Source organism: Triticum aestivum, chromosome 6A, assembly GCF_018294505.1.
Source record: "Triticum aestivum cultivar Chinese Spring chromosome 6A, IWGSC CS RefSeq v2.1, whole genome shotgun sequence".
Classification (NCBI taxonomy): Eukaryota; Viridiplantae; Streptophyta; class Magnoliopsida; order Poales; family Poaceae; genus Triticum; species Triticum aestivum.
Genome location: NC_057809.1, coordinates 130,358,448 through 130,372,373, shown reverse-complemented (window position 1 = coordinate 130,372,373; position 13,926 = coordinate 130,358,448). Strand labels below are relative to the sequence as shown.

Here is a 13,926-nt window from a genome sequence, read left to right as displayed (position 1 = left end):
CAACTACTGATTGGCATGGCAGTGCTTTCTTGGTTGCTATGTATACGTAGAAACCACATGGTCCTTGGTGCGTAGATATTTTCCCTCCTTTACAGGTTATGCATTTATGCACACATTAACTCCATTCCTGATCAATGGTTCAACAACCGGAGGAACGGGAGCTGGTGACCACAACTTGTGCAGAGGTAGCATGGGTAGCCAAATACTCCATCCGTTCCTAAATATAAGTCTTTTTAAAGATTTTAACAAGAAACTACATGCAGAGCAAAATAAATGAATCTATATTTTAAAATATGTCTACATACATCCGTATGTTATAGTCCATTTCGGACAGAGGGAGTAGTATTTAGGAACGGAGGAAATAGGTATTTACCCAGCATGGATATCGATATTTGGGGACTTCAGTTTGTTCTTTTAATGTGCTTTGGTCGTGCGCATCTCGGATGCGGTGGTTAAGGACTGTGATGCTGTTGTATTAACTTGATGTGATGATGCGTATTCAATAAAAGCTTTCTTGATAATAAACCATTGCACATGACTGTATGAGTAACTTCCGTCAATCTTTGCGTGAGCCAAGCATAACCTAAAAGGCATTTCATATCGCAGACACGTCTGATCATAGACTTAATATTGAAGTAAAAGAATTCACCTGACCGAGTTGGCAGGCACGTAAGCATCTTTTTTTAGTACCTAGTATAATACAATTACAGGATAGTTAACCTACTCAGTTTGAATGAACCTATCATAGTTTTTAGGGAAAAAATACATTCTTCTTAGATGAATGTTCTTGAGCTGACTTGTACATCAGACTGGAATATTCTCGCATCTCAATCACATCATGCAATATAAAAGGAAATTATTAATAGGAGTACTAACAAGTTGATGTGTACCAAGTTTGGCCACTCGCATGGATACTAATTAATGCGTTGCATGCTGGGTGAACCAGATGTGTGCCTTCTAAAGTCTAAACTACTGCATGTTTGGTAGCATCAGACAACGAATAGACCAAATTAGCTCTTCTGTATGCAATAAATCCAAATGCATGATTCATGGGCTAAGTAGTGTATAGATTTTATCCTCGAATCCATCGATTTCAAGAAGGTTGATGTTTATGTATTGGACATATAAGTTTGAAGTTACTGTACGTTTGACATCCAGTCAAATTCTTTCAATGTTATGGCCGCATACGTGGAAGCAGTATGTGCACAATATTGATCTTGAAAAGGAAAAGTACTTTCACTATAAACATAATTTCAATTGATTCAACTATATTGCTCCATGATTAGTCAAAGATATGTTTCTAAGATCTTCCAATACACTTGCTCTTTCTATCCAATTGAGTACATAAAGGCAGAAGTTTCCTAGGATTGCACAAGGAAACACTCAACAAGTAATTAGCAAGTCACCTTGGTAATTAAATATACCAAAAAGTAGAATTGATCCGGAGTTTAAGCTGGAGTATGATTGAACAAGACATGCACAACTTACTAGAGGATCAACGTGTTGAACACGAACAACGACAAGTCCACAAGTGAAGTAGTGTTTCTTAATAGATATCATCTAGATACATTTCGGTATACATGCATCCGGAAACCAGTATGAAATAACTCAAGCATACTCATCGACATCTATGAGAGTTAATATGAAAGCCTTATACATATAATAACGGACACATCACCATCACCGTAACACTACGGATGAGCCGTTGATATTACATAATTTGTTTTATGGAAATTTGCAAGAAATACATAGTGTGACTATTCCAGTTTTAAGTATAAATTATTGGCTCCAATAAGATCATTTGTATATTGAAATGAACTTAGGTCTACTAGATTACGGGACTCTTTGAATCTCAACTTACTTTAAACGAGCGCTTCCCACACAGATTGTTGGAAAGAGGAGTGAGTCAGGGTAGAACTTACCGAAAAAGGGTTTCCCCCCATTTTATATTATAAAGCAACCATCACCGATTACAACCGAGAGACCGATACAAGCGCACACCATCACCGCACACAACACACACCCAAGACAAGATACAAAGGTGACGGGCACCGACACACCAGACCTCCACCATGAGCATCCACAATAGAGAGGTGAGTCGGACAACAACGAAGCCAGGACTCCAAAGCGTTCCCTCCCAGAAGGGTAAGACCATGGATAGCCACCACCGCCCAATCCCGAAGACTAGGTTTTCACCCAGAGAAAGACGACATAAGTGGGAACGTCGCGATGGTGCCTTCAGGAAGGATATGGCGTCAACGGCTGCCACCACCGTCTGGTGTACCCCGGCGCTCACACCCCTCCGTTGCACCCTAACTCCGTCAACCATGCCACCCACATGGCCATGGTTGCCCGCCCGCACGTGAAACGCACGCTCTGCCCCCAAACATCGTGCCTCCCGCCGCCAGGGCCGCCACCCTGCAACTAAACAACCCCGAGGCCACACAAAGGCCCCGGCTTTGGCCCAGCCGGCAGCCCCCTACCGACGGAGAACTTGAAGCACGGGATAAGGAAAAAATAAGTATGCAAAAGGTGTGTAATTGGTATATGTACGTTAGGGGTGTAGAAAAAACAAAATGAAATAAGCCGGTTACGTTATTATATATGTTTCTTCTTGTGTGACAGTGCAATTACATATCCTCCACCAAAATGTGACATGGTATCATCATGTACATCTATCTATGAAAACCGGTTTCACGGGCATGATTAGTGTCGCCTCCTCACGCCCCTCCCCCCTTCCCCCCTCCCTAAGCACTAGCCGCCACCACCAATTTTACATCACGTAGCCGCCTCTCTCTCCTATCCTCTCCCGCACTCCCAACATCCCCCTGGTGTCGAAGGGGGCCTCTCCATCAGCCATAGCACAAGTATCTCTTCCCATCTACCTCGTCGCCATTGCTTCCAACCTTACTGAGATGGACGTAGACCCCCCCCTCCCCCAAACCCCATGGAAAGTGTTGATGGGGTCTTCATCTAGTGGAGCAACAGTGTCTAGTTGTCATCTTCTTGGTATGTGGGGAGGGGGAGGCGGTTTGGCCGTGTTGACGATGGGGCATCGTTTCGCTGGTGTGCCATGTATGATCATGTCGTGGTATTGCGCTTGATTTGTTGTACCATGACGGTGGCGCTTCAGTGTTGCATGAGTACGCGACGGTAGGGACCACCACAGTCTAATCTTGGATCAGTAATGTACTTGACTACTTCATCAGGGACTACTTAGTCATAGATTTTTCTTTTCACCTATTGTGACGGGTCGGTTGGCCCTCTTTATGTACTATATATGCTTATATGGAGTTTTGACCTTGTTGTGTTGCCCCTATTTAGTAAAATGATAGTTGTGTGCACCCTACGTATAACCTACTATAACCTACTCCCTTTGTAAAGGAATGTATATAAAAGAGTGTTTAGATAACTAAACTAATGATCTAAACACTCTTATATTTCTTTACGGAGGGAGTATGTACATTTTTGGGTGGGGGTGGGGGTCTTCTATCTATGCGGAATAATACAACTCGTGGTCATGTAAAGGAAATCCCCGGTTTACCGTGGTGTGGACCTGGCAAATCGTTGAATAAATTTTCCGTGCGTCCATGCATCTCTTGTCTATGAGGGACAAATATGATGCCCCAGCTAGATTATATCCCGAGTTACATATCAACAAATGCTTTTCACAGAATATATGCCTGGATGCCCTAGAATTGATAGGCTTTGGCCTATGTTCCAAGCTACTATCTAACAATTATTATTTCTGCCACTTCGATACACATGAAGCTAAGTGATCCTAGATAATATATACTATGAGAAATCCAACTAGTGTCTCATGGTATATATTACATTGTTGCTGTGTAGGTTCCTCCTATATGGCTTTTAACTCTAGGCAACATTATACATAGCTCCTGGCATGTCACTAGCACAAGCTATATGGGTAGTAGTAAATTGTTTGTTACGTCTAATTAGGTCCCATGAGTAGTTCTCTCAACATGTTTAATTAAGCAGACAAAAAAGAAGCTTGAGATCGACCGTGACGTCGAATTGCAGATATGGTGCTATGGCCCTAGATCTTGAGAAAACAATTCCAACCGCCGCTCAATTTCAGAAAACAATTCCAACCGCTGCTCAATTTCAGAAAACAATTCCATTGCTATATCAAACTAAGCAAGAATATAGCATGAATGGAAGTGCTTTCAAAAATGAGAAAAGAACAGATATCATAATGTCACAGGAGATTGGCTTGAACAGATGCATCTTCATCCCCTCCGTCATCCGCTTATACGTACGTACGTATGCGTGTAGTGTACAACAATCAGCTGGAGCACTAAAACCTACGGGAGCACAAATCAATAATGGAGCACAAAGTTGGAACTGATACCGCTGGTCACTAGCGGAAACCCAAGCCAGGTTTTAACTGAATGTGCCCCGAAACATCGCGCGACAGAGCAGATAAGAACAGGCGTATATTTTATTTCGGGACTGGCTTGCCATCATACTCAATCAAACACTAAGCTCACAAGCTCATACTACCACTTTACTACTAACCAAGATGCATGATTATTTTAGTGCCCTTGTGTCCCTTTGTATATCACCCTGTTATTTCTGGCCGGCCCCACCGCGCCCCCGGCCCTCTCCTACCCTCCCCCCCTCTCCCTGTCAACCTACGTGTATAAATTCCCAGTTCCTTCCCTCCAAGCAGACCACAGGCGGCGGCAGCAGCAGCAGCAGCAGCAGCACTCACCAAGAGATTGCTACAGTCTCACAAAACCACGCAAAAGTTGGCTGTAATCATATATTGATTGATTGTGCTCGTAGAGAAGCTTGAGGGAGGGAGAGAGAGATTGTTTGATTCGACATGGGCGAGGGCGAGGAGAGTAGGAAGGACACGATGGCGATACGGGTCCGGGAGTTCGACATGGAGAGGGACCTGGCGGCGGTGGAGGAGCTGGAGCGCCGGTGCCAGGTCGGCCTCTCGGACGACCAGGCGGACGACGCTGAACACGACGATGGCGGCGCCACGAAGTGCAGGAGGAGGAAGAAGAAGAGGGGCATGTCGCTCTACGTGGAGCAGATCGGCGACCCGTTCGCCCGGGTGCGCCACTCGCCGGACTATGTCATGCTGGTATGTGCAACAATTACGCCTGCCCCCGCTGCCATTGACACTTGTCTGGCTACACGACACCCCTTTGACAGCGATGTTGTGCAGCAAAATTACAGTATGTGCTAAGGAAGTACACACATCAGGGTGGGTTAACTGACCATGTGATAATGCTAATATGGTGCTGTAGGTTGCCGAGTACGGCGAGGAAGGAGCTGGGGAGGCGGTGGGCGTGATCAAGGCCTGCGTCCGGACGGTGAGCCGGGGGAAGACGATGACGAAGACGAAGCAGCAGTTCGCCAAGGTGGCCTGCCTCCTCGGCCTCAGGGTCTCCCCGTCCCACAGGTAAACAAAAAAAAATTGTATTTGTACGACATGGCACACCGCGCGCACGTGTGCGTGTGGCTAGCTGCATTTGCACATGCGAGGAGCTATGGTGTGGTGGCTCACTGTACGGGCTGTGTGTACGTGTGCGTGCAGGCGGCTCGGGATCGCGACGGAGCTGGTGAGGCGCGCCGAGGCGTGGTGCGCGGCGAGGGGCGCGGCGCACGCCACCATGGCGACCACGGCGTCCAACGCCGCCTCGCTCGCGCTCTTCGCGGGGCGCTTCGGCTACGCGCCGTTCCGGCGGCCGGTGTTCCTCGGCCACCCGGTGCACCGGCACCGCGCGCGCGTCCCCGGCGCGCACCGCGTGCTGCAGCTGCCGCCGCCGCTCGCGGCCGCGGCCTACGCCGCCCTGCTCTCCCCGGCCGAGTTCGTCCCGGCCGACCTCCCGGCGCTGCTCGCGCACAAGCTCACCCTCGGCACGTACCTCGCCGTCGAGCGCGGCCCGGACCCGTCCCTCCCGCCGTCCTTCGCGCTGCTCAGCGTCTGGGACGCCACGCGCTCCCTCCGCCTCCGCGTCGGCGGCGCCGCGCCGCTCCTCCGCGCGTCCCTCGCCGCGGCGCGCGCGCTCGACCAGCACGCGCCGTGGCTGCGCGTGCCGTCGCTCCCCGACGTGTTCCGCCCGTTCGGCACGTACCTGCTCTACGGCCTCCGCATGTCCGGGCCCGAGGGCCCCGCGCTGCTCCGCTCGCTGTGCCGCCACGCGCACAACGTCGCGCGCAAGAACCCGGCCTGCGCCGTCGTGGCCGCCGATCTCGGCCCCGACGACCCCGCCGCCGCCGCGGTCCCGCACTGGCCGAGCTTCTCGTGCGACGAGGACGTCTGGTGCGTCAAGAAGCTCGGCGTCGCCGCTGACGGTGCCGGCAATGCCGGCGACGATGACGACGACTGGACGACGGCGCCGCCGGCTGACGTCCTGTTCGTGGATCCCCGGGAGTTCTGACGCCGACGTCCTCCCAGAATTAATGTCGTCCGTTTTGATTTCTACCGACGGTGTAGATACATCATACTCTCATAGCTAGAATTGACATTTGTATGGTGCAAATTGATGCAGCATCCCAGGTAGTGCAGTAACCAAAATTAGCCCTGGACACTAAAGAACAATAATATGGTCAGCTTCTGACTCTGTCAACATGAACTTGGTTGTTCATCTGTCTCACAGATAGAAATACTAGTAGATGGCTTCATGTACAATATATTAACTATTTTATAAGCCAAAAGAGAAACTGACACTTTGGTTCCACTGCAGAATAGGAAAAAATGATATTGAGAATCAATTTATGAAACCATTCTTTTAAGGGACATATTTTTTATTATATTCAAACTTTTTTTTTTTTTGCCAATCATCTCCTCCTTCATTCATTCATAAGGATCGTAGCATCATTTACTCCCTCCGGTCCTTTTTACTCTGCATATTAGAATTCTCTGAAGTCAAACTTCACAAAGTTTGACCGTATTTATATGAAAAAATATCAACATCTGCCATGCTAAAGTTATACAATATGAAACTTTAAGTCATGACACATCTATTGATATTGATTTCAGATTGTGAAAGTTGGTACGTTCTTCTATAAAGTTGGTCAAACTTTACGGAGCTTGACTTCAATCAAATCTTATATGCGAACTAAAAAGGACCGGAGGGAGATATCACCACCTCCGGGGCAGAGTCCATCCAGAGATTAGGAGGAGAAAATGTAGCTATTCTAGCCAATTCATGAGCTACCTGGTTACTCTCTCTATTACAATGATCATAGACAAAATAAGTCTAGAAACATGAAGTAACAGTCATCAAAGATGGCACTTGCTACTGAAGAAGAATTACCATCTGTCAAAGATGAAACAGCCTCCGCACTGTCCGTGTTGACGTTAATCTTGCTGCATCCACAGTTTGGGCAAGGATTATTCCCAACCTCGTTGTGAAGGAATCGAAGCATATGTTGTCATGACGACAACACCCACGAAAGGGGGGGGGGGGGGAGCGAGAATGAAGAACTTCAGGTGATGAGGGTCAAGTGTTACAGATGGAGATTAACAGCAACCTACTAACAATAATTTAGGGTATCTAATCAGAAAACAAGTAGCAATCACCAGATGTCGCTAAGTTATGTAGTGCATATCAATGATAGTATGAACACAACAAAAGAATGATAATAAGTAATGGTTCCACTGGTTGTATATTCCAGCCAAATCTTCTTTGTTGCACAAGATCAGATATGCTAACATCAAAGCCCAGAAACAGAAGGCTGAGTACAACAATTTGATGGGTCCAGTTTAACTGCCAGTCCACAAAAGAAAGTATCCATTTTGAGACCACATCGTACCTACCCCATAAGGCATAAAAAGGAGCTCAGATATTAATCAATATATAGCAGTTGAATTCGGCCCTGGCCAGAGCGTTTCAGACAATCAAAACAGAAACAACTGAATCTACACAAATGATGAACAAATTAATCATCAGTGGTTTGCACCAGTATCGTTTTGCTCTCCGGAGTCTGGAATGTTTACCGCCCTTCAATAAGAGCACGGCAAAGAAGGAAAACAAGGTAGTAGTTGGAAAGAAAGGAATGTATAGAATAACACATCTGACGCACAAAAAACAATCAGGTGGTTTGGAATATGTTCTATAAATAAAGAATGGAACGCAACCTAGGATAAACTACATGACACATTCAATGGAGCAACTGCTGATGCAACAAAGACAAAACATATGGAAGTCGGAATAGAGGTGCATATAGTTCTTTCCAAGTGCACTAAGAAAACAAACAGATAGTTATTCTTTTGTTAGAAATGAATTGAATTTTTTATGTCACATCTTTGTATATTTTTTCAAAACTACCCAAAGAACATTTTTTGCATTTGTCTTGGTCTAAAGAACTTCCATGGATAAGAGGCTACAAATTAAAGGCAAAAGCATATCTATTGTTGGCTATCATATGCAGATTGAGAATAAATTTTATGACTGTCATGACACCATGCCTGAGCCTAATAAAGACTGCAATATGGACAATGATGCGCATAATAAGTCCAATCTGCTTGCATGACACTATGCACCTAATTCTAATATAAACCGCAATTTGGCTAAGGAAAAACAAAATATCAGTCCAATCAGATAGTGAGCCACTCGAGGAAAAAAAAAGATCTTACATAAAAAAGGGGCAGAAAGGGATACACAACAGCAATCCACTTTAGACGCCCTTGTAGGTGCATAAGGAATGTACCAAAACAATAACTGAAAAGGAAAAATAAATGTCTAATATACATACGCTAGAAGGAATCAAGGAACAAGGAGGGTAAGACCGAAAAGTAGTTAGTGAATGGTAATGTGTAGCTCAACATATTATTTTACACCAACAGGCATAGAGACTGTTTTCTGAATGAAAACGTTACCAAGATAGGCATCTGCGTCTTTTGGAAAGCAATAGATTCAAAAGAATAAAGAGGAGCATGCATATTTATTTTAATATATTCTTTAAATGGGTTGTCCAGGAGCACTCGGCGAGTCTCTATTGGTACTCACTCTCCAAATAACTCCCTTCCCCTCGCACCCTATTACATCAGTCTTGCTTCGTTCTGCAGAATGCGGCTAGTGTCAGAAATATATTGGAAGCTATAGATTTTCATTTTCTACCATGTCAGACACTCCAAGAAGGAGCAACGATTAGGTCAATAAAATCATAGTGGAACCCACTGTTGTGATGAATAGGATGATGATATGTGCCCATCAAATTTATCTTACTTTATAGAACACATAAAGTATTTCCTCATCATAGCTATCGTGGATGAATGTATGACATGCTTATCTTTGTAATTTGCAACTATGCTGAACTTATTCTACATTACGACCACAACGCTGACACGAGAGTATATCCCCATGAAATTCCTGTCAGTATAGACAAACTACAACAATCAATAGTACGATCACACGTGGCGATGGCTCTTATCGTATATCCTCATCTACAATAACACCCCAAAAAACATGAACATTTCTAATATAAGAATAACTAATCGCAATTTGGAGCAACGAAAATACTTTTTGTGGCCAGTAAGAATCGATTCCCCATTTCACAAACTGATTACACTCTAGAGTAAATGCCTGTGAACTATTTTTATTTAGTACTCCCTCCGTCCCAAAATAAGTGTCTCAACTTTGTACTAACTTTAGTACAAAATTGTACTAAGGTTAAGACACTTATTTTGAAACAGGGGGAGTATTAGGCATTAAAATACGATTGCACAGTCATGCTACAAATGAAAAATGCGTCAAATCTAGTGATCATAGTCCAGCATAGAATTAAACATGTTTAAAGCAAGTGGGATAGTAAATAAGCAGTACATGGGTGGCTGGGTGCTGATACCCAAATTACATAAGGAGCAAGGGGTCAGTACTATAATCCGCTTGATCAAATTTATTAATTAATTATACATTTTCAGCTGCAGAAGAAGAGGAAAACATGGATTCAGCATCTTTGATGTGTGTTTCTGGTTCAAAGTAGAGGCAGCGAAACCAGCGACAAATAATCAGATGACAGAGCTCATATACTTATAAATAGCTTCGTTAGTTACCTACATACCAATAACTTGCTACTCCAATCATGTCAAGTGCATGATTCTAAGCCAAGTACAATGGTAGGACGAAAATAGCATAAGCAAAGCTGCTCTCCTTGTGAATATATTCCTAGTTGAAATGAAACTGTATCTAGTGACCACCCCTCAGAGCAAGCACAAGATGGAGCACTGAACCACCTTCAATGTTGTAATCTTTAGCAGTTTTATCGTCAGCAAGTTGCTTTCCAGCATAAATGAGCCTGCAAAAGCAACAGTCAGAGTAAGGATGACGTGCTAGTAAACATTACAGGATTTCAAGTCTAAACTCGGGTTGAAACAGGGCAGTGTTATGACTAGGATAGGATGCCCAACAATATAATTAGTTCGACAAGAAATTTCCCTCAATTAATGTACAGATGTTCTCAACCATTAAAGTCGGCAAGCTAAAAAAGGTTACGGATAACCTAGTCCTGTTTTGAAGATTATTAGTATCAGAGAAAGGACTGCTTCGAAGTCAGGTTTAGTTGAATATACTCATAGAGTCATAGGCCCAAAAGCATAGCAAGATCAAATCATAACAGACTGAAGAAATAATCCACGTTACCAAGATTTTAGGGATGCTAATAACTGCTATATTTTTTTATCATGGCAAGGGAAAAATTGACACAAAGGCATGCTCACTCTTTGCACGGATTTGTTGGGACTCCGATTCTAAGGCACATAGATCTAGCTCCATCAAACCATATTAAGTACCCTGAGACTCACGCATGGTCCAGGGTCGTCCGGGGCGAAGAGGAGGCAAGCAGGCAGGGTGGAAGTGGCCGACGCATGCGCGCGCGCGGGACACACACCCACATTCTCCTGACACGGTGGGGAAGAAGACTCCCCTGCCCCTGGTGGGCTAGGCTGGCCAGGTGGGCTGTGCAGGTGAGCACTCTCTCTGTGACTGCTTTTCCTATTTTGTTTCTGTTCTCTATTTTTCTTTTCTATGCTGATTTAGTCCTGGCACTAAATCATTTTTGTAAATTCTGAAAATAATTGTGCGCATCAACTGAGATATTCCAGAGGCCCTCAAACAATTTCAGAATTATTGGAGCTATAATTTATATATATATGTGTGTGTGTGTGTGTGTGTGTGTGTGTGTGTGTGTGTGTGTGTGTAATAACTCCAATTCAAATAATTGTTGAGTTAATTCAAAGCCCACTTATGCCATGGAAAAATGTGCATCATCAATGGTTGAGGTTTTCACCTTTTGTAGGGCATTTTGGGTTCATTGAAAATTATTTAAAGTTGAACCTATTTGAATTAATTTGGTGCTAGGGTTTGATCATCCCCAGTTCAAATGTATTTGGAATTTAAACGTGATGCAAGCAAGGAGAGCTAGCCTAGTGCATTACCAAACTAGGGATGTGACAGGATTTAAGAGGGTAACTGAAGTATGACACAAAGCAATTGCTACTAGGTAAGTCGAGGAGCTAAAGACCAAGCAACCACTAATAATGCATAAACACCAAGTTCAAGGCATAAGAAGCATACCTCTGCTGAACAGGGGGGATGCCCTCTTTTTCCTCGACGCGCTCCTTGATCCTATCAATTGTGTCGGTAGGCTCGATGTCGATCTCGATCTCCTTACCAGTGAGTGTCTTCACCTTGATCATAGTCCCACCCCTGAGCCTCAGGACCAAATGAAGTGTTGACTCTTTTTGAATGTTGTAGTCAGCTAATGTCCGTCCATCTTCCAGCTGCTTTCCAGCAAAAATTAACCTTTGCTGGTCTGGCGGGATGCCTTCCTTGTCCTGCATCAATGATAAATCTACCTAAGTAAGCGATCAATATTCTCGGTACAAATCTAAACATGAATAGGCCAACAATTCCACCGAGTATTACTACGCAGTCTGCTCACTGGATAGAGTTTTGGAAATTGCTACAGAGGCCAGAACTACGAGGGGCGCAGGTCAAAGGGGCAAGACTACTGCTGCAGGTGGTAGCTGGCACTTTCAGTAGGAGAAGATGCTGGGCGCCAATGGTCCTCAGAAATCAGAATTGCTGGATGATTGCAGGAAACAGGAACTTTTGGAGTCATGGTAGACGTTATGTGGTGGTTTTGGTCGCAAGTGATCGTTCTGCAGGCAGTGGCTGTAGCTGTAATTTGTTTTCTATTTTGTGATGTGTTGTCGGCTGTGCAACCTGTTATAGGATCCTGGTGGTTCTGCTGGTTAGATGTTTTTGCTGTAAGGAGGTCGTTTGTGGACCTGGGTTGTGACGCTGGGGCTTGTGCTTCAGCGGACACCACGTGAATGCTTGTGTTATCAGTTTTCAGAAAATGAAAATTTGGGGGAAACCCCTTAATTCTCGAAAAAAAATTGTCCAACAATGTCTCTTATAACTATAATCAGGGAAGAAACTGTTCATACAATAACATACACCCTCTATCCACTAATGTAAGGCGTTTTGGCAGTCCAAACCAAAACGCCTTACATTAGTGAACAGAGGTACCTTATAAGTGTTGATGCCACGCAGAACTAAAACTATGAGGAAACTGCAAGTAGATGGGCAATACGCGCAGAACTCGGTAGGGGACTGAAACGGATACAGGGCCATCGTCTCGTCTCGCGCGGGACGACGCGCGCGAGCCCGCGAGACGGGGAAAAGAAGGGGAGGACTGACCTGGATCTTGGCCTTGACATTGTCGACGGTGTCGCTGCTCTCCACCTCGAGCGTGATCGTCTTCCCCGTCAGCGTCGTCACGAAGATCTGCATCTCCTCCCCAGTCCCCTCTCCCTCCGCCTCCGAGGTTTTTCGGCTCCTCTCTCCCTCCGCGGCGGCCGGTGTGTGAGAGGAAAAGCGGAGGGAAGGGTAGGGAAGGGCCGAAGTGGACGGGATACACAGAACTGGGCTGTTAACTATTCAGCCCATGAGGAGTAGCAGCCCACGTAGAGATTGTTCGGCAGTTTTTTTTGAGACCTTTGAGAGCGCGGCGACTATTAGGCCTTCTTTGGTTCATAGGATAGGAATTTTATAGGAATATATGAAAATCATAGGAAGTGAGATGACATGCATGTCAATTCCTATAGAGAAAGAGATGTCATTTGGTGCATAGGATAGGATTTTTTTCATTGAATCTAGGCTAATGTTTTTTTCCTCCAAAACGTGAAGGATTGATTCCTATCGTACATAGGAATAGGAATCCATTCCTACAAACCAAAAGGCTTCAAAGGAATTATTATTTTTTGCAAATCCTATCCTATAGAATTCCTACAAAAATTCTACAAAGCAAAAGGGGCCTATAATTGGTTCCCCTCAAAATTAGTATAATTGGTTTGATGCTAAAAATTGGCATGCCAAATTTTGGCAAGTGCCAAATATTGGCTAGAGATTGGTTGTTTGCTAATCTTCATTGTCAATCTCACAAAAAATTGCCAAATATTGGCAACTTTTGATTTTGACAAATGTTGACTTGCCAAATATTGACAATACCAAATGTTGGTATCAAATCAATTATGCTCTATATCTCACTTTCAGAGAGACAGTAGGATGTCTCGCTCAAGGGCTACAGCAGTTGGGCTGGCCCATTATGCGCACTATATCTATATCTATATCTATCTATATCTTCTATACCTACTATTAAAGGAAATAGATATTCTTAATTTGGTTTAGTCCTTTACGTTTGATTTACACACATTAAGCGATCTGGGCCAGTTACTTGTATGTTGATGGGCCTTTTATGGGCTTTCATAGAGAGACCACGAAAAATAATTGGGTCAAAATAAATCAACATTGTGGGAATTGAACACAAGACCTCCTATCTATCTCTTAAATGTAATAATCAAAGACTTATGCACCTTTCATATTTACTAATCCCAACTCACTCTAAATATACGAGTGGCAGTCATCATGTTTATTTTTT

General features: G+C 44.4%; 2 protein-coding genes across 5 annotated transcripts; one reads left to right on the top strand and one right to left on the bottom strand.

The window, feature by feature from the left end:
- The first annotated feature begins 4,708 nt into the window (after positions 1-4,708).
- On the top strand, positions 4,709-6,724 carry LOC123130459 (probable N-acetyltransferase HLS1-like). The gene is made up of 3 exons (XM_044550355.1): positions 4,709-5,113; positions 5,280-5,434; positions 5,570-6,724. The coding sequence occupies exons 1-3, from the start codon at positions 4,847-4,849 to the stop codon at positions 6,414-6,416; spliced, it is 1,269 nt and encodes a 422-aa protein (XP_044406290.1). The 5' UTR covers positions 4,709-4,846; the 3' UTR covers positions 6,417-6,724.
- Positions 6,725-8,784: 2,060 nt separating this feature from the next.
- Positions 8,785-12,880, bottom strand: LOC123130458 (ubiquitin-NEDD8-like protein RUB1). 4 transcript variants are annotated; one of them, XR_006463831.1, is made up of 4 exons: positions 12,687-12,880; positions 11,556-11,815; positions 10,037-10,278; positions 8,785-9,043 (listed from the first exon to the last, which is right to left on the bottom strand). XR_006463831.1 is itself a non-coding variant. In XM_044550353.1 (4 exons), the coding sequence occupies exons 1-4, from the start codon at positions 12,777-12,779 to the stop codon at positions 8,943-8,945; spliced, it is 516 nt and encodes a 171-aa protein (XP_044406288.1). In that variant the 5' UTR covers positions 12,780-12,880; the 3' UTR covers positions 8,785-8,942. The 4 variants fall into 4 exon arrangements, 2 of the variants coding, with proteins under 2 accessions (XP_044406288.1, XP_044406289.1); XR_006463832.1 differs by having other exon boundaries at positions 10,045-10,278; XM_044550353.1 differs by having other exon boundaries at positions 10,217-10,278.
- Between the last annotated feature and the right edge of the window lie 1,046 nt (positions 12,881-13,926).